Source organism: Coregonus lavaretus (assembly GCF_964263955.1).
Source record: "Coregonus lavaretus genome assembly, chromosome: 13".
In the NCBI taxonomy this organism is placed as follows: Eukaryota; Metazoa; Chordata; class Actinopteri; order Salmoniformes; family Salmonidae; genus Coregonus; species Coregonus lavaretus.
Window position 1 is genome coordinate 1,050,575 of NC_140000.1, and position 15,673 is coordinate 1,066,247.

The window sequence follows — 15,673 nt, forward strand, 5'->3', positions numbered from 1 at the left end:
GAGGACCATTCTTGATACACACGGGAAACTGTTGAGCATGAAAACCCAGCAGCGTTGCAATTGTCACAAACCGGCACGTACCCCGTTCAAAGGTACTTACATTTTGTGTCTTGCCCATTCACCCTCAATGGCACACACACACAATCCATGTTTCAGTCTCAAGGGTTCAAAATCATTCTTCAACCTGTCTCCTCCCCATCAGCTACACTGATTGAAGTGGATTTAACATGTGAATCATTAAGGGCTCATAGCTTTCACTTGGATTCACCTGGTCAGTCGGTCTCGGAAATAGTGTTCTTAATGTTTTCTATACTCAGTGTAGGTTGCCTTATTCTGCATTTTCCCCCTTCCTGTGTCCTTTTAAGAATATTTTGGTCAAGAGACATGCAATTGAGATGGAGAAATGAACTGGATTTGATTACTTCAGTACAACGTTAAATCAAATAATTTTAACGCAACAAAAACTGGAAAGTTTTGTTTCCGTTCTGTTTACTCAAGTACAAAATGCCATTGTACAAAACAAGTTAGAGAAACAGACAGACCCAGTCAAATAAACACAATCATAAGATACTCGACTGAAAGACATCCTCTGGTATAAGGTCAAGGGTCACTGTAGATGTGTGTCGGGGTCAATTCCATTGCAAATTCAGGAAGTAAACTTACATTTCCTCAACGCTTCTCTGAAGGGAAAAAAATAATTGTAATTTCAGTTAACTTCTTGAATTTAAATGGAATTGACCCCAACCCTGGTGAATAACTAACTATATACATCCTCAAGATAAGTGTGATTATTACAACTGTTTTGCTTTTTAGATTGGATTATTTCATCTTCTGAATGGAAATCAAAATTGGCAACAAGCAAATCACTCATCTTGAAAACAATTGATGCCATTTCACAGTTGAGTGTAAGTTATAATTACATACAACTGGGGGGTATTCATGAAATCTTACAGTTTCATTTAATTGCCATGTTGCGGAGCTAAATCAAGGGGAAACAGAACCATGACACTGCAGTTTTATATGGATCCAAACCAGCTTTACCAAAGCAATCTACTGGGACAGGGTGAGCACACACTGTAGACATTTCTCTCAAATAAAAGCTTTTGCTTCATTCTATCTATCTCAAACCACATTGTTGCATCATTATTGAATTTTTATACTACGTTGAAGATTTTTATTTTTTTATTTTACAACTTCGACCCTACTGCCCCATTCAAACAGACAAACATTCAGTGTTGCGGTGCAATCATACAACAGCGCAGACCGGGGGGGAGAATGAACAAGAGATATCGTTTTGTGTTATTACACATGTGCCTCTAGCTACACAGCCAGTGTGACAGTTGCTGTTGCCTCGTGTTCTATCTAGAGAGAGACGGGGCAGGCAAAGAGAATTCAGTCCTTAGTGCTCGGCTGTTCTCTCTTCAGAACAATGCTTTTCTAAATAGCCAAACCCCACGCTCTGAAAAGGCTGGCTGAGGCAACACACTGGTTAGGAGGAACCCTGTAATTACAGTGTAATCGGATATGGCATCTTGTGTGAGAGAGAGCACAGAATGAAAGAACAACATGCTGATCATATCCACAGCTGCGACCTCTCTTTTCTGAACAGTCCAAAGGAAGGGGAGTTAAGATACCAAAATAAATCTGCTTTCTTCTGCATAATTTGGACATCAACAGTAGTCTTGAGGAGTAGAGAGTATTGAGGAGACAAGAGTCTTTGTCCTACTACTCCGTGGGACGAGGGACAGTCTCCTCAGTCGTCCCCTAGACGGAAGCCAGCTCCCCAGGCATGACGTCCTCCCATACCTCCTCCACCACCACCACCACCACCACCTCCGGCCTCTGGAGCTGCAGGTCTCCTGCTGGGCGGAGCTCCAAACCCAGACACGCCCCCTCGTCTGTTGGGCAGGAAGCGGTACCTGTAGACGAGAGAGAGGACCCCATACTGTATTAAAACAGACATGCATCTCTGAAATGTAGAGTAAGGAATCACAGAGGACAACAGGGCTGTGTTCAGCAGGAATCACAGAGGACAACAGGGCTGTGTTCAGCAGGAATCACAGAGGACAACAGGGCTGTGTTCAGCAGGAATCACAGAGGACAACAGGGCTGTGTTCAGCAGGAATCACAGAGGACAACAGGGCTGTGTTCAGCAGGAATCACAGAGGACAACAGGGCTGTGTTCAGCAGGAATCACAGATTACAACAGGGCTGTGTTCAGCAGGAATCACAGAGGACAACAGGGCTGTGTTCAGCAGGAATGTTTACATATAAATATATTGTGTAGAACAAACATGCATTATGCATCTCTGAGCTCTATTCATGACATTTCTACCAGTCATGTTGCTTCAGGATTAAAGCAACACATGATTGGGTAGCAGAGGAACTCACAGGAAGTCAGGTGTTGAGAGGAAGGACCTGCCTCCCAGGTCCATGGGGTATTTAAACATCAGGAAGAAGTAGAGGTGACCCACCAGGTTCCCAATCAGTTCATTGACAACACTGGAGATGAGAGTAGACAACCAAGACATTCAGGATTTTACTATCGACTTTGACATTTCTGTTGAAAATGTAATTGTTGTTATAATCATGTTGAATTGTTGACAAAAATAATGGAACTACTTACGAGCCCCCAATGATGTAGTTGAATCCAAGGATGACCCAGGGTAGATAACATGCTTTGAAGCGTGTTCCGAACCAGAAGGAGACTATTGTTTCTCTGTTCAGCTGAGCCCACACGTACAGGACAGACATTATCAACGGGATCATCAGGAGCTGGAAAACACAACAAGATTTGCATATTTTAGTAGTAGTTCTCAAATCAGTTATTTCATAAGAAGAGGTGGACCAAAAACCCCCTAAACAATGTATTAGCTTTATCTAATCATGTAGACCAGGGTTCTTCAATTCCGGTCCTGGAGGGCCGAAACACTTCTGTTTTTTTATTTCTACCTGGTAGTTAATTGCACTCACCTGGTGTCCCAGGTCTGAATTAGCCCCTGATTAGAAGGAGAGGATGAAAAACAGAGGTGTTTCGGCCCTCCAGGACTGGAATTGAAGAACCCTGATGTAGGTTATAGATACATCCTCTTTTACAAACCAACTGACCAAGAGGCTGCAGCGACACAGCAGCAGACACAGCAGCAGAGATACCTTAGCACTGAAGCTTTAGATGGCATAATTGTTATTGTGTCATGGTGACCACGGAGGTGTCCAGTTTGTTTAAACTAAATGACAGTGGTTGTGATGACCTCTGGTAGATGTATGGTCAGTAGCACCGAGGCAGGACGACTAGCCTCTTAGCTGTCTGAGGCAGTCCCAAATGGCACCCTATTCCCTATATAGTGCACTACTTTTGACCAGAGTGCACTATAAAGGCCATTTGGGACACACGCCGAGTGTCGGCCCCGCTGTGAAACAAGATACAGCAGACTAGACCAGTCTGATCATCTGACAGCAACTCCCCATCATGATAAACTAGACCAGTCTGATCATCTGACAGCAACTCCCCATCATGATAAACTAGACCAGTCTGATCATCTGACAGCAACTCCCCATCATGATAAACTAGACCAGTCTGATCACCTGACAGCAACTCCCCATCATGATAAACTAGACCAGTCTGATCATCTGACAGCAACTCCCCATCATGATAAACTAGACCAGTCTGATCATCTGACAGCAACTCCCCATCATGATAAACTAGACCAGTCTGATCATCTGACAGCAACTCCCCATCATGATAAACTAGACCAGTCTGATCATCTGACAGCAACTCCCCATCATGATAAACTAGACCAGTCTGATCATCTGACAGCAACTCCCCATCATGATAAACTAGACCAGTCTGATCATCTGACAGCAACTCCCCATCATGATAAACTAGACCAGTCTGATCACCTGACAGCAACTCCCCATCATGATAAACTAGACCAGTCTGATCATCTGACAGCAACTCCCCATCATGATAAACTAGACCAGTCTGATCACCTGACAGCAACTCCCCATCATGATAAACTAGACCAGTCTGATCATCTGACAGCAACTCCCCATCATGATAAACTAGACCAGTCTGATCATCTGACAGCAACTCCCCATCATGATAAACTAGACCAGTCTGATCATCTGACAGCAACTCCCCATCATGATAAACTAGACCAGTCTGATCATCTGACAGCAACTCCCCATCATGATAAACTAGACCAGTCTGATCATCTGACAGCAACTCCCCATCATGATAAACTAGACCAGTCTGATCATCTGACAGCAACTCCCCATCATGATAAACTAGACCAGTCTGATCATCTGACAGCAACTCCCCATCATGATAAACTAGACCAGTCTGATCATCTGACAGCAACTCCCCATCATGATAAACTAGACCAGTCTGATCATCTGACAGCAACTCCCCATCATGATAAACTAGACCAGTCTGATCACCTGACAGCAACTCCCCATCATGATAAACTAGACCAGTCTGATCATCTGACAGCAACTCCCCATCATGATAAACTAGACCAGTCTGATCATCTGACAGCAACTCCCCATCATGATAAACTAGACCAGTCTGATCACCTGACAGCAACTCCCCATCATGATAAACTATCATGATAAACTAGACCAGTCTGATCATCTGACAGCAACTCCCCATCATGATAAACTAGACCAGTCTGATCATCTGACAGCAACTCCCCATCATGATAAACTAGACCAGTCTGATCATCTGACAGCAACTCCCCATCATGATAAACTAGACCAGTCTGATCATCTGACAGCAACTCCCCATCATGATAAACTAGACCAGTCTGATCATCTGACAGCAACTCCCCATCATGATAAACTAGACCAGTCTGATCATCTGACAGCAACTCCCCATCATGATAAACTAGACCAGTCTGATCATCTGACAACAACTCCCCATCATGATAAACTAGACCAGTCTGATCACCTGACAGCAACTCCCCATCATGATAAACTAGACCAGTCTGATCATCTGACAGCAACTCCCCATCATGATAAACTAGACCAGTCTGATCATCTGACAGCAACTCCCCATCATGATAAACTAGACCAGTCTGATCACCTGACAGCAACTCCCCATCATGATAAACTAGACCAGTCTGATCATCTGACAGCAACTCCCCATCATGATAAACTAGACCAGTCTGATCATCTGACAGCAACTCCCCATCATGATAAACTAGACCAGTCTGATCACCTGACAGCAACTCCCCATCATGATAAACTAGACCAGTCTGATCATCTGACAGCAACTCCCCATCATGATAAACTAGACCAGTCTGATCATCTGACAGCAACTCCCCATCATGATAAACTAGACCAGTCTGATCATCTGACAGCAACTCCCCATCATGATAAACTAGACCAGTCTGATCATCTGACCTTCTTAATGAACCTAGTTTACATTATGGTTCTAAAGATTAAAGACAAAAAAAGAGTTAGAGTGGATTTGCCATGTCCCTATATATCAAGCTAATAAGACCTTGCCTATCATTGGGCTGACTTAGCCTTTAATGCATGATTTTGACTATTTGTCTTGGAACGTTGTGGTAAATGAAAAAAGGCAACAGGTCTTATTTCTTCTAATCTAGGGACAGAGAGAAAACAGGAGGAAGAAACTTACCTGCATATCCATCATTAACCCAGTTATCTACACAAGCAGTTAAGGAAACCTGTATCCCTCCTGTCAGGATCAATTTTGTTTCATCTAGTTACATATAAAAACAGGCCACATACCCTGACCTTCATTTCCCGTTTAGTTGCCCAAAAGGAGAAGCAGTGGAACAGATGACTTGACAACAGAACTATTGTGGATGTTCTGTCACGGAGCATAGAGGAGCCTAATGATCCATTCCAGCTGTCCTGAGGTTCTTTAACCACAACACAGTCACTGAGGCAGCATCTGTATTTGAACCAGATCTTTCATGTGAGCAGTGTTGTCCCTCCATGTGACCTGGATTAACCACATGGCTGTACAGAGACCGTAGCTAGGCTACCAGCAGACAGGGGGTTTGGCTGTACAGGGAAACAGAGACTGGTTTGGCTGTACAGGGAAACAGAGACTGGTTTGGCTGTACAGGGAAACAGAGACTGGTTTGGCTGTACAGGGAAACAGAGACTGGTTTGGCTGTACAGAGAAACAGAGACTGGTTTGGCTGTACAGGGAAACAGAGACTGGTTTGGCTGTACAGGGAAACAGAGACTGGTTTGGCTGTACAGGGAAACAGAGACTGGTTTGGCTGTACAGGGAAACAGAGACTGGTTTGGCTGTACAGGGAAACAGAGACTGGTTTGGCTGTACAGGGAAACAGAGACTGGTTTGGCTGTAAAGGGAAACAGAGACTGGTTTGGCTGTACAGGGAAACAGAGACTGGTTTGGCTGTAAAGGGAAACAGAGACTGGTTTGGCTGTACAGAGAAACAGAGACTGGTTTGGCTGTACAGGGAAACAGAGACTGGTTTGGCTGTACAGAGAAACAGAGACTGGTTTGGCTGTACAGGGAAACAGAGACTGGTTTGGCTGTACAGGGAAACAGACACTGGTTTGGCTGTACATGGAAACAGAGACTGGTTTGGCTGTACAGGGAAACAGAGACTGGTTTGGCTGTACAGGGAAACAGAGACTGGTTTGGCTGTACAGGGAAACAGAGACTGGTTTGGCTGTACAGAGAAACAGAGACTGGTTTGGCTGTACAGGGAAACAGAGACTGGTTTGGCTGTACAGAGAAACAGAGACTGGTTTGGCTGTACAGGGAAACAGAGACTGGTTTGGCTGTACAGGGAAACAGAGACTGGTTTGGCTGTAAAGGGAAACAGAGACTGGTTTGGCTGTACAGGGAAACAGAGACTGGTTTGGCTGTACAGGGAAACAGAGACTGGTTTGGCTGTACAGGGAAACAGAGACTGGTTTGGCTGTACAGGGAAACAGACACTGGTTTGGCTGTACAGGGAAACAGACACTGGTTTGGCTGTACAGGGAAACAGAGACTGGTTTGGCTGTACAGGGAAACAGAGACTGGTTTGGCTGTAAAGGGAAACAGAGACTGGTTTGGCTGTACAGGGAAACAGAGACTGGTTTGGCTGTACAGGGAAACAGAGACTGGTTTGGCTGTACAGAGAAACAGAGACTGGTTTGGCTGTACAGGGAAACAGAGACTGGTTTGGCTGTACAGAGACTGGTTTGGCTGTACAGGGAAACAGAGACTGGTTTGGCTGTACAGGGAAACAGAGACTGGTTTGGCTGTACAGGGAAACAGAGACTGGTTTGGCTGTACAGAGAAACAGAGACTGGTTTGGCTGTACAGGGAAACAGAGACTGGTTTGGCTGTACAGGGAAACAGAGACTGGTTTGGCTGTACAGGGAAACAGAGACTGGTTTGGCTGTACAGGGAAACAGAGACTGGTTTGGCTGTACAGGGAAACAGAGACTGGTTTGGCTGTACAGGGAAACAGAGACTGGTTTGGCTGTACAGGGAAACAGAGACTGGTTTGGCTGTACAGAGAAACAGAGACTGGTTTGGCTGTACAGGGAAACAGAGACTGGTTTGGCTGTACAGGGAAACAGAGACTGGTTTGGCTGTACAGGGAAACAGACACTGGTTTGGCTGTACAGGGAAACAGAGACTGGTTTGGCTGTACAGAGAAACAGAGACTGGTTTGGCTGTACCACATGGCTGTACAGAGAAAGAGATTGTAGCTAGACCACTGGAAAGGGGCTGAACTGTTGCTAGGCAGCTTAACAGGCAGGGGGCTGCTCTAATAACACACCCTATAACAAGGCCTAGACTCAGGAGGAAAAAACATGAAACACTATTACCTTTAACAGTTGACAAAACAGCATAACGTCGCTGTCTGACGAAAACCTTCTAACTCCAATTTTGCAAATATATATTTTTTTTTACATTAATTTAAAGCAGTAACTTCCCTCAATGTTCTCTGTACATTTCATGACTCAAGGACACAAAAAATGTTTTCAAAATATCTTCTAAACGTTCATAATGGTATGTTCCTTAATGGGAAAATATGGTAATTATTTCCAATTCCTGAAAAGTTTCTGTTTGGAAGATAAGAGGTTTTCACCAGACAGTGATGATAAGTTAAATGTATGGCTAATTGACATCATTCATTTCCTATGACTGATAAACTTGTCAGCTGCATAAAAGATGAAGGCCTCATATTGATAAGCAGATAAAGGATACAACGATGCAGATCCAGTTGAATAGCAGCATGAACACAAAGTCAGCCGGCCGCCCATCAAACGCCCCTGGAAGAGATGAGATATATATAAGAGAGAGAGAGAGAGAGAGAGAGAGAGAGAGAGAGAGAGAGAGAGAGAGAGAGAGAGAGAGAGAGAGAGAGAGAGAGAGAGAGAGAGAGAGAGAGAGAGAGAGAGAGAGAGAGAGAGAGAGAGAGAGAGAGAGAGAGAGAGAGAGAAGAGAGAGAGAGAGAGAGAGAGAGAGAGAGAGAGAGAGAGAGAGAGAGAGAGAGAGAGAGAGAGAGAGAGAGAGAGAGAGAGAGAGAGAGAGAGAGAGAGAGAGAGAGAGAGAGAGAGAGAGAGGAGCACTTTTGTTTGTTTATTTCACTTGCTTTGGCAATGTAAACATGTTTCCTATGCCAATAAAGCCCCTTTGAATTGAAATAGCTTTCTTTGAGCCACAGGCAATAGGTGTCGTCACACAAAATACTGTACATACAGACCTAACACCGCAATTATTTATTTAACCGTAGCAATTATTTATTTAAATCATATTCTAATTGCCTAACCTCACCATGATCACAAGATTTTAAAAAGCTCAATGTGTACTGAATGACATTGTCTGCTTCCTCCTAACTCCAACAGTCCTAATGTTGTGTAATAAATAAGATCTATAATGGCGTCTGACTAAGGATAATAAGTGAATGTGGTGGTCTATCGTTCTAAGCCTCTGCCTCTGGACCACATGTACTATGTTCCGCTGTCAGGTTCCAATCCAGCCCACTGCTCTTTAAGCATTCTCTCTACCGTTCACCTCTTTCTAGCCAAAATACATTTATATACACTACCGGTCAAAAGTTTCTCATTCAAGGGTTTTTCTACATTGTAGAATAATAGTGAAGACGTCAAAACTATGAAATAACACATATGGAATCATGTAGTAACCAAAAAAGTGTTAAACAAATCAAAATATATTTTATATTTGAGATTCTTCAAATAGCCACCCTTTGCCTTGATGACAGATTTGCACACTCTTGGCATTCTCTCAACCAGCTTCATGAGGTAGTCACCTGGAATGCATTTCAATTAACAGCTGTGCCTTCTTAAAAAAGTTAATTTGTGGAATTGATTTATTTCTTAATGCGTTTGAGCCAATCATTTGTGTTGTGACAAGGTAGGGGGGTATACAGAAGACAGCCCTATTTGGTAAAAGACCAAGTCCATATTATGGCAACAGCTCAAATAAGCAAAGAGAAACGACAGTCCATCATTACTTTAAGACAAGAAAGTCAGTCAATACGGAAAATGTCAAGAACTTTGAAAGTTCCTTCAAGAACACTCGCAAAAACCATTAAGCGCTATGATGAAACTGGCTCTCATGAGGACCGCCACAGAAATGGAAGACCCAGAGTTACCTCTGCTGCAGAGGATAAGTTCATTAGAGTTACCAGCCTCAGAAATTGCAGCCCAAATAAATGCTTCACAGAGTTCAAGTAACAGACACATCTCAACATCAACTGTTTAGAGGTGACTGTGTGACTCAGGCCTTCATGGTCGAATTGCTGCAAAGAAACCATTACTAAAGGTCACCAATAAGAAAAAGAGACTTGCTTGGGCCAAGAAACACGAGGAATGGACAATAGACTGGTGGAAATTTGTCCTTTGGTCTGGAGTCCAAATTGGAGATTTTTGGTTCCAACCGCCGTGTCTTTGTGAGACGCGGTGTGGGTGAACGGATAATCTCTGCATGTGTATTTCCCACCGTAAAGCATGGAGGAGGTGGTGTTATGGTGTGGGGGTGCTTTGCTGGTGACACTGTCTGTGATTTATTTAGAATTCAATTCACACTTAACCAGCATGGCTACCACAGCATTCTGCAGCAATACGCCATCCCATCTGGTTTGGGCTTAGTGGGACTATCTTTAGTTTTTCAACAGGACAATGACCCAACGTGATGGAGTGCTGCATCAGATGACCTGGCCTCCACAATCCCCCAACCTCAACCAAATTGCGATGGTCGTACCGCAGAGTGAAGGAAAAGCAGCCAACAAGTGCTCAGCATATGTGGGAACTCCTTCAAGACTGTTGGAAAAGCATTCCAGGTGAAGCTGGTTGAGAGAATGCCAAGAGTGTGCAAAGCTGTCATCAAGGCAAAGGGTGGCTATTTGAAGAATCTCAAATATAAAATATATTTTGATTTGTTTAACACTTTTATGGTTCCTACATGATTCATGTGTTATTTCATAGTTTTGATGTCTTCACTATTATTCTACAATGTAGAAAATAGTACAAATAAAGAAAACCTTTGAATGAGTAGGTGTTGTAAAACTTTTGACCGGTAGTGTATAAAACAACAAGTGATCTCTATTGGGCTGCTCATAGTTTGGTGCATGATGGCAGGGCCTCTTCCAGATGACAGGCTCAACATGTATTATTTACAACAACTGTAAATGAGAGCTGGCAGACTGTCAGCCTAGCTAGCCTCTGTGACCTGGCGTGAACCCACCTGTCTCCAGCCTCTGTGACCTGGCGTGAACCCACCTGTCTCCAGCCTCTGTGACCTGGCGTGAACCCACCTGTCTCCGCTGGGGTGTAGGACTATTCAGTGATGTGAAACATTCTGAATGTTGTTGCAGATTATAAAATCTATTCATTCTATTTCTATGACAATTCCATATTCTACATGGGCGCTTCTATTTGAACGTTCTGTAACGTTACATGCTCCTGAACAGAACCCTGCTAGAGGACTGTGTGAACCCACCTGTCTCCAGCCTGGTAGAGTACTGGTAGAGGAAATACAGATTGACTAGGTAGAGGAAGCCTGTTCCAGGGCCCACAGGGAAGTAGAGGGTGGAGGTGATTGGTCTCCATACCTGTAGAGAGCGAGAGACATATTGGACATTATTACCAACCACTCACAGAGGCTACAGTCTGTTAGCATTTAGGCTACAGTCTGTTAGCATTTAGGCTACAGTCTGTTAGCATTTAGGCTACAGTCTGTTAGCATTTAGGCTACAGTCTGTTAGCATTTAGGCTACAGTCTGGTGGGGGTGGGTGCCAGGGCAAAATGATGTACTCAACTGCCACATTCACAGGTTTATGAAAAGCTTCTTGGCATTGGGCATGCTTTCCTTTTAATGCAAACACACTAGGGTATTCAGGATACCATACCAGTATTGTGATACCACGAAAACACAAAGCAGGCTAAACTCTATGGTCCTTTAAAACCTGCATATATGTAACATATTGTCCTTTAACATTTTTTACATTTTAGTCATTTAGCAGACGCTCTTATCCAGAGCGACTTACAGAAGCAATTAGGGTTAAGTGCCTTGCTCAAGGGCACATCGACAGATTTTTCACCTAGTTGGCTCGGGGATTAGAACCAGCGACCTTTCGGTTACTGGCACAACGCTCTTACCCACTAAGCTACCTTACCCACTTTAACACCTGCCTGTATGTAACATATTGTGTGATACAGGCCTAGTTTGGAGAAAAAACGAATGTGACTGCTGACAACATAAGGCTGTGTTTGCAACTTTAGAATGTTTTTTTCTCAAGAAATGAAGTCTGCTTCATGTTTTGTTGACAACCCTAAAACATACACCCTGGGCCATATGAACAGCTGACTGGGTTGGGGCACTGCACTGATTTCTTTCTCTCCACAAAAACCCAATGGAACAACAGCCCAGCACAGGTGTGCCAGCTGTGGCCTCGCCAATGGAAACCTGCTCTGCCCTCACAAGATAACATTTTACATTACATTTACATTTTAGTCATTTAGCAGACGCTCTTATCCAGAGCGACTTACAGTTAGTGAGTGCATACATTTTTCATACTCGGTCCCTTGACAGCAATTTTGCTCTCTGAGAACATAAAAATGTCAGCCAAAGTGCAATAAATCCACACATATGAATGAAAACATCACTGTGGCGTCAAATTTGTTTAGCCTTTTAGGTACAAGCTAAATGTAGGCTAGCATGTAGGCTAGTTAGCTACATTGTAAATATCTGAACGGTGCTAGCTAAATAAATACATTTTAAATAATTTAGATAGCTAATAAACTGTAAGGAATATATGATAAGCTACATGTCCTCATTCTTACCTGCATAACCAACGTACAGCCATAATAGTGAAAAGATGAATATAATGTTAAACATTACCACGCACAACCACAAACCGAGATGTAGCGATTAGCATCACCAGTAGTCAGCTGAGCTGTCAGGGCCGAGAACTGAAACTGTCCACCCTGGATGTGTTTGTGGTGTGTGTGGGTTTGTGGTTTGTGTGGGATAGACAAAATCAACATGTGCACAATGGGGCCAGTTTGGTCAAGTTGTAAGCGCTGGCGGTAGCGCTATAGATTCACGGGTGTGTCAGAAATATTTTTGCTATTTTCACAACCAGAATTATGGGCGCAGTAGCTGGTGGTGGCTACTGTGCCACCACTACCGTCAACTTGAATAAACAAGTTAAAGGTGTAAGCAAGTTGAAGGTGTGTCAAGGCTTGACCCCTCACTGGCCAATCAGAACGTGCTCCATGGCTAAATATAGTTGAAGTCGGAAGTTTACATACACCTTAGCCAAATACATTTAAACTCAGTTTTTCACAATTCCTGACATTTAATCAGAGTAAAAATTCCCTGTTTTAGGTCATTTAGGATCACCACTTTATTTTAAGAATGTGAAATGTCCTGTATGAAAATGTATGCACTCACTAACTGTAAGTCGCTCTGGATAAGAGCGTCTGCTAAATGACTAAAATGTAAATGTGTGTGTTTGTGGTGTGTGTGCCTGACAGCTGGGGTCCAGTAACAAAAGAAGGGTCTAGTGACATCTAGTGACACCACCTGTCAGAAGACGATGATGATGAAACCCTTGCTTGCTTGAGTCATGATGACTACTGTATGTAATGTGGGAGGTGCCAGTTATGATGAGGCTGTCCAAAGGTGGATGGGATAGCACCACCTGGTGGAATTGTATTGACCTCACGACCAAACCTATAACAAATGCAGGAATATCACCATATATTTGTGAGATATTCACCAAACCTTTCGAAATAATCTTGTAGTTAATTTGTACATATTTGCTATTGAAATTGCTGCTATCCTATCATCGAACTAGCGTCTTCATGCATCCCGGAAGTCCAACCTCTTTGTTTTGTGATTGGACTGAATTCACACCCCTCGTACAATCCAAGGCCTACTAGCCTTGATGCTAGGCTATCATAGCAACACAGCGAATTGTAGCGCACATAAACAAACCCACTGCCCATAACGTACCTGAAATTTGTGAAAGAAGTTCTCTGGCCATAAGACGAGGTACATGGGACTGATTAGTCCCAATTTACCTATCAAGGGAACCGCAATCGACCCAGCAAACCAGTACCGGGTGATGAACGGGATGCTTTTGAACCAGTCCCCGATATCTGACATCTTTCCATACGATCTTGGCAAAACGACCACAGTCAAATAATTGCCTAAAGGCAAATTAACAGACCCGAAGTCCTGTGGCGACTGGCGATATCCCTTGTGTTATAACTCCCTTTCGATGACAACAATTATTCACGAACGTTGTGTTCCTCAGTCAAGTTTTCATGACGTGGCTTCTTATTATACCTCAATGTTCTCGCGACTAGCACTTGAACTGCTCACTTCCTGTCAAATTTGCACATCAGTCCTTGCTATCTGGGATCCTTGGGACGTCACAACTCTGACGTTACCCCATTGAAGTTGACATTTTAAATGATTTACACTCAACAAAAATATAAAAACACAACATGCAACCATTTCTAAGATTGTACTGAGTTACAGTTCATATAAGGAAATCAGTCAATTGAAATAAATAAATTAGGCCCTAATCTATGGATTTCACATGACTGGGAATACATATATGTATCTGTTGGTCAAAGATACCTTTAAAAAAAAGGTAGGGGCATGGTTCAGAAACCAGTCAGTATCTGATGACACCACCATTTGCCTCATGCAGGGTGACACATCCCCTTTGTATAGAGTTGATCAGGCTGTTGATTGTGGCCTGTGGAATGTTTTCCCAATCCTCTTCAATGGCTGTGCAAAGTTGCTGGATATTGGCGGGAACTGGAACACACTGTTGTACACGTAAATCCTGAGCATCCCAAACATGCTCAATGGGTGACGTGTGGTGAGTATGCAGGCCATGGAAGAACTGGGACATTTTCATCATCCAGGAATTGTGTACAGATCCTTGCGACATGAGGCCGTGCATTATCATGCTGAAACATGAGGTGATGGCAGCGGATGAATGGCACGATAATGGGCCCTCAGATCTCATCATGGCATCTCTGTGCATTCAAATTGCCATTGATAAAATGCAATTGTGTTTGTTGTCCGTATATTATGCCTGCCCATATCATTAGCTTATGCCTGCCGATTCCATAACCCCACCGCCACCATGGGGCACTCTGTTCACAATGTTGACACCCGCAAACCGTTCGCCCACACGACGTCATATACACTGTCTGCCATCTGCCCAGTACAGTTGAAACCGGGATTCATCCATTCATCCATTGAAGGTAAGCATTTGCCCACTGATGTCGGTTACGACACCGAACTGCTGTCAGGTCAAGACCACAAGAGGTTGGTGGCACCTTAATTGGGGAGGACGGGCTGGTGGTAATGGCTGGTTCCCATGTGTTTGATGCCATTCCATTCGCTCCGTTCCAGCCATTATTATGAGCCGTCCTCCCCTCAGCAGCCTCCTCAGATCAAGACCCTGGTGAGGACGACGAGCACGCAGATGAGCTTCCCCTGAGCCGATTTCTGACAGTTTGTACAGAAAGTCTTTGGTTGTGCAAACCCACAGTTTCATCAGCTGTCGGGGTGGCTGGTCTCAGACGATGCTGTAGGTGAAGAAGACGGATGTGGAGTTCCTGGGCTGCCGTGGTTACACGTGGTCTGCGGTTTTGAGGCCAGTTGGAGGTACTGCCAAATTCTCTAAAACGGCTTATGGTAGAGAAATTAACATTAAATTCTCTGGCACAGCTCTGGTGGACATTCCTGCAGTCAGCATGCCAATTGTACGCTCTCTCAAAACTTTAGATATCTGTGGCATTGGGTTGTGTGACAAAACTGCACATTTTAGAGTGGCCTTTTATTGTCTCCAGCACAGCTGTCAGGTGGATGGATTATCTTGGCAAAGAAGAAATGCTCACTAACAAGGATGTAAACAAATTTGTGCACAAAATTTGAGAGAAATAAGCTTTAAGCGCTTATGGAAAATGTATTTTTTTTTAAATTTCAGCTCATTTACATGAAACATGGGACCAACACTTTACATGTTTCATTTATATTTTTGTTCAGTGTAGTTAAGGGTTAAGGTTAGGGTAGGTGCTTTTAGCAAGCGGGTGTAGTGTTTACATACAGTAGCATTGCATTCAATTGTGTTGGGTTGCACAAAAACATTCCGTGGGAAGCCAGAA

At 43.6% G+C, this 15,673-nt stretch overlaps 1 protein-coding gene across 1 annotated transcript; it reads right to left on the minus strand.

The window, feature by feature from the left end:
* Positions 1-467: 467 nt before the first annotated feature.
* On the minus strand, positions 468-13,889 carry LOC311140624 (derlin-1-like). The gene is made up of 7 exons (XM_084175755.1): positions 13,497-13,889; positions 10,976-11,087; positions 8,219-8,283; positions 5,645-5,671; positions 2,627-2,775; positions 2,392-2,502; positions 468-1,919 (listed from the first exon to the last, which is right to left on the minus strand). The coding sequence occupies exons 1-7, from the start codon at positions 13,647-13,649 to the stop codon at positions 1,754-1,756; spliced, it is 783 nt and encodes a 260-aa protein (XP_084031881.1). The 5' UTR covers positions 13,650-13,889; the 3' UTR covers positions 468-1,753.
* Positions 13,890-15,673: the final 1,784 nt, after the last annotated feature.

Excerpts from the sequence above, each read along its gene's own strand:
- LOC311140624 (XM_084175755.1), bottom strand. The coding sequence starts at position 13,649 with ATGTCAGATATCGGGGACTGGTTCAAAAGCATCCCGTTCATCACCCGG. Across the intron at positions 11,088-13,496 it reads ACTTCTTTCACAAATTTCAG|GTATGGAGACCAATCACCTC; the intron begins GTACGTTATGGG and ends CGCTCTCTACAG. Across the intron at positions 2,776-5,644 it reads GGTTAATGATGGATATGCAG|CTCCTGATGATCCCGTTGAT; the intron begins GTAAGTTTCTTC and ends TGTGTTTTCCAG.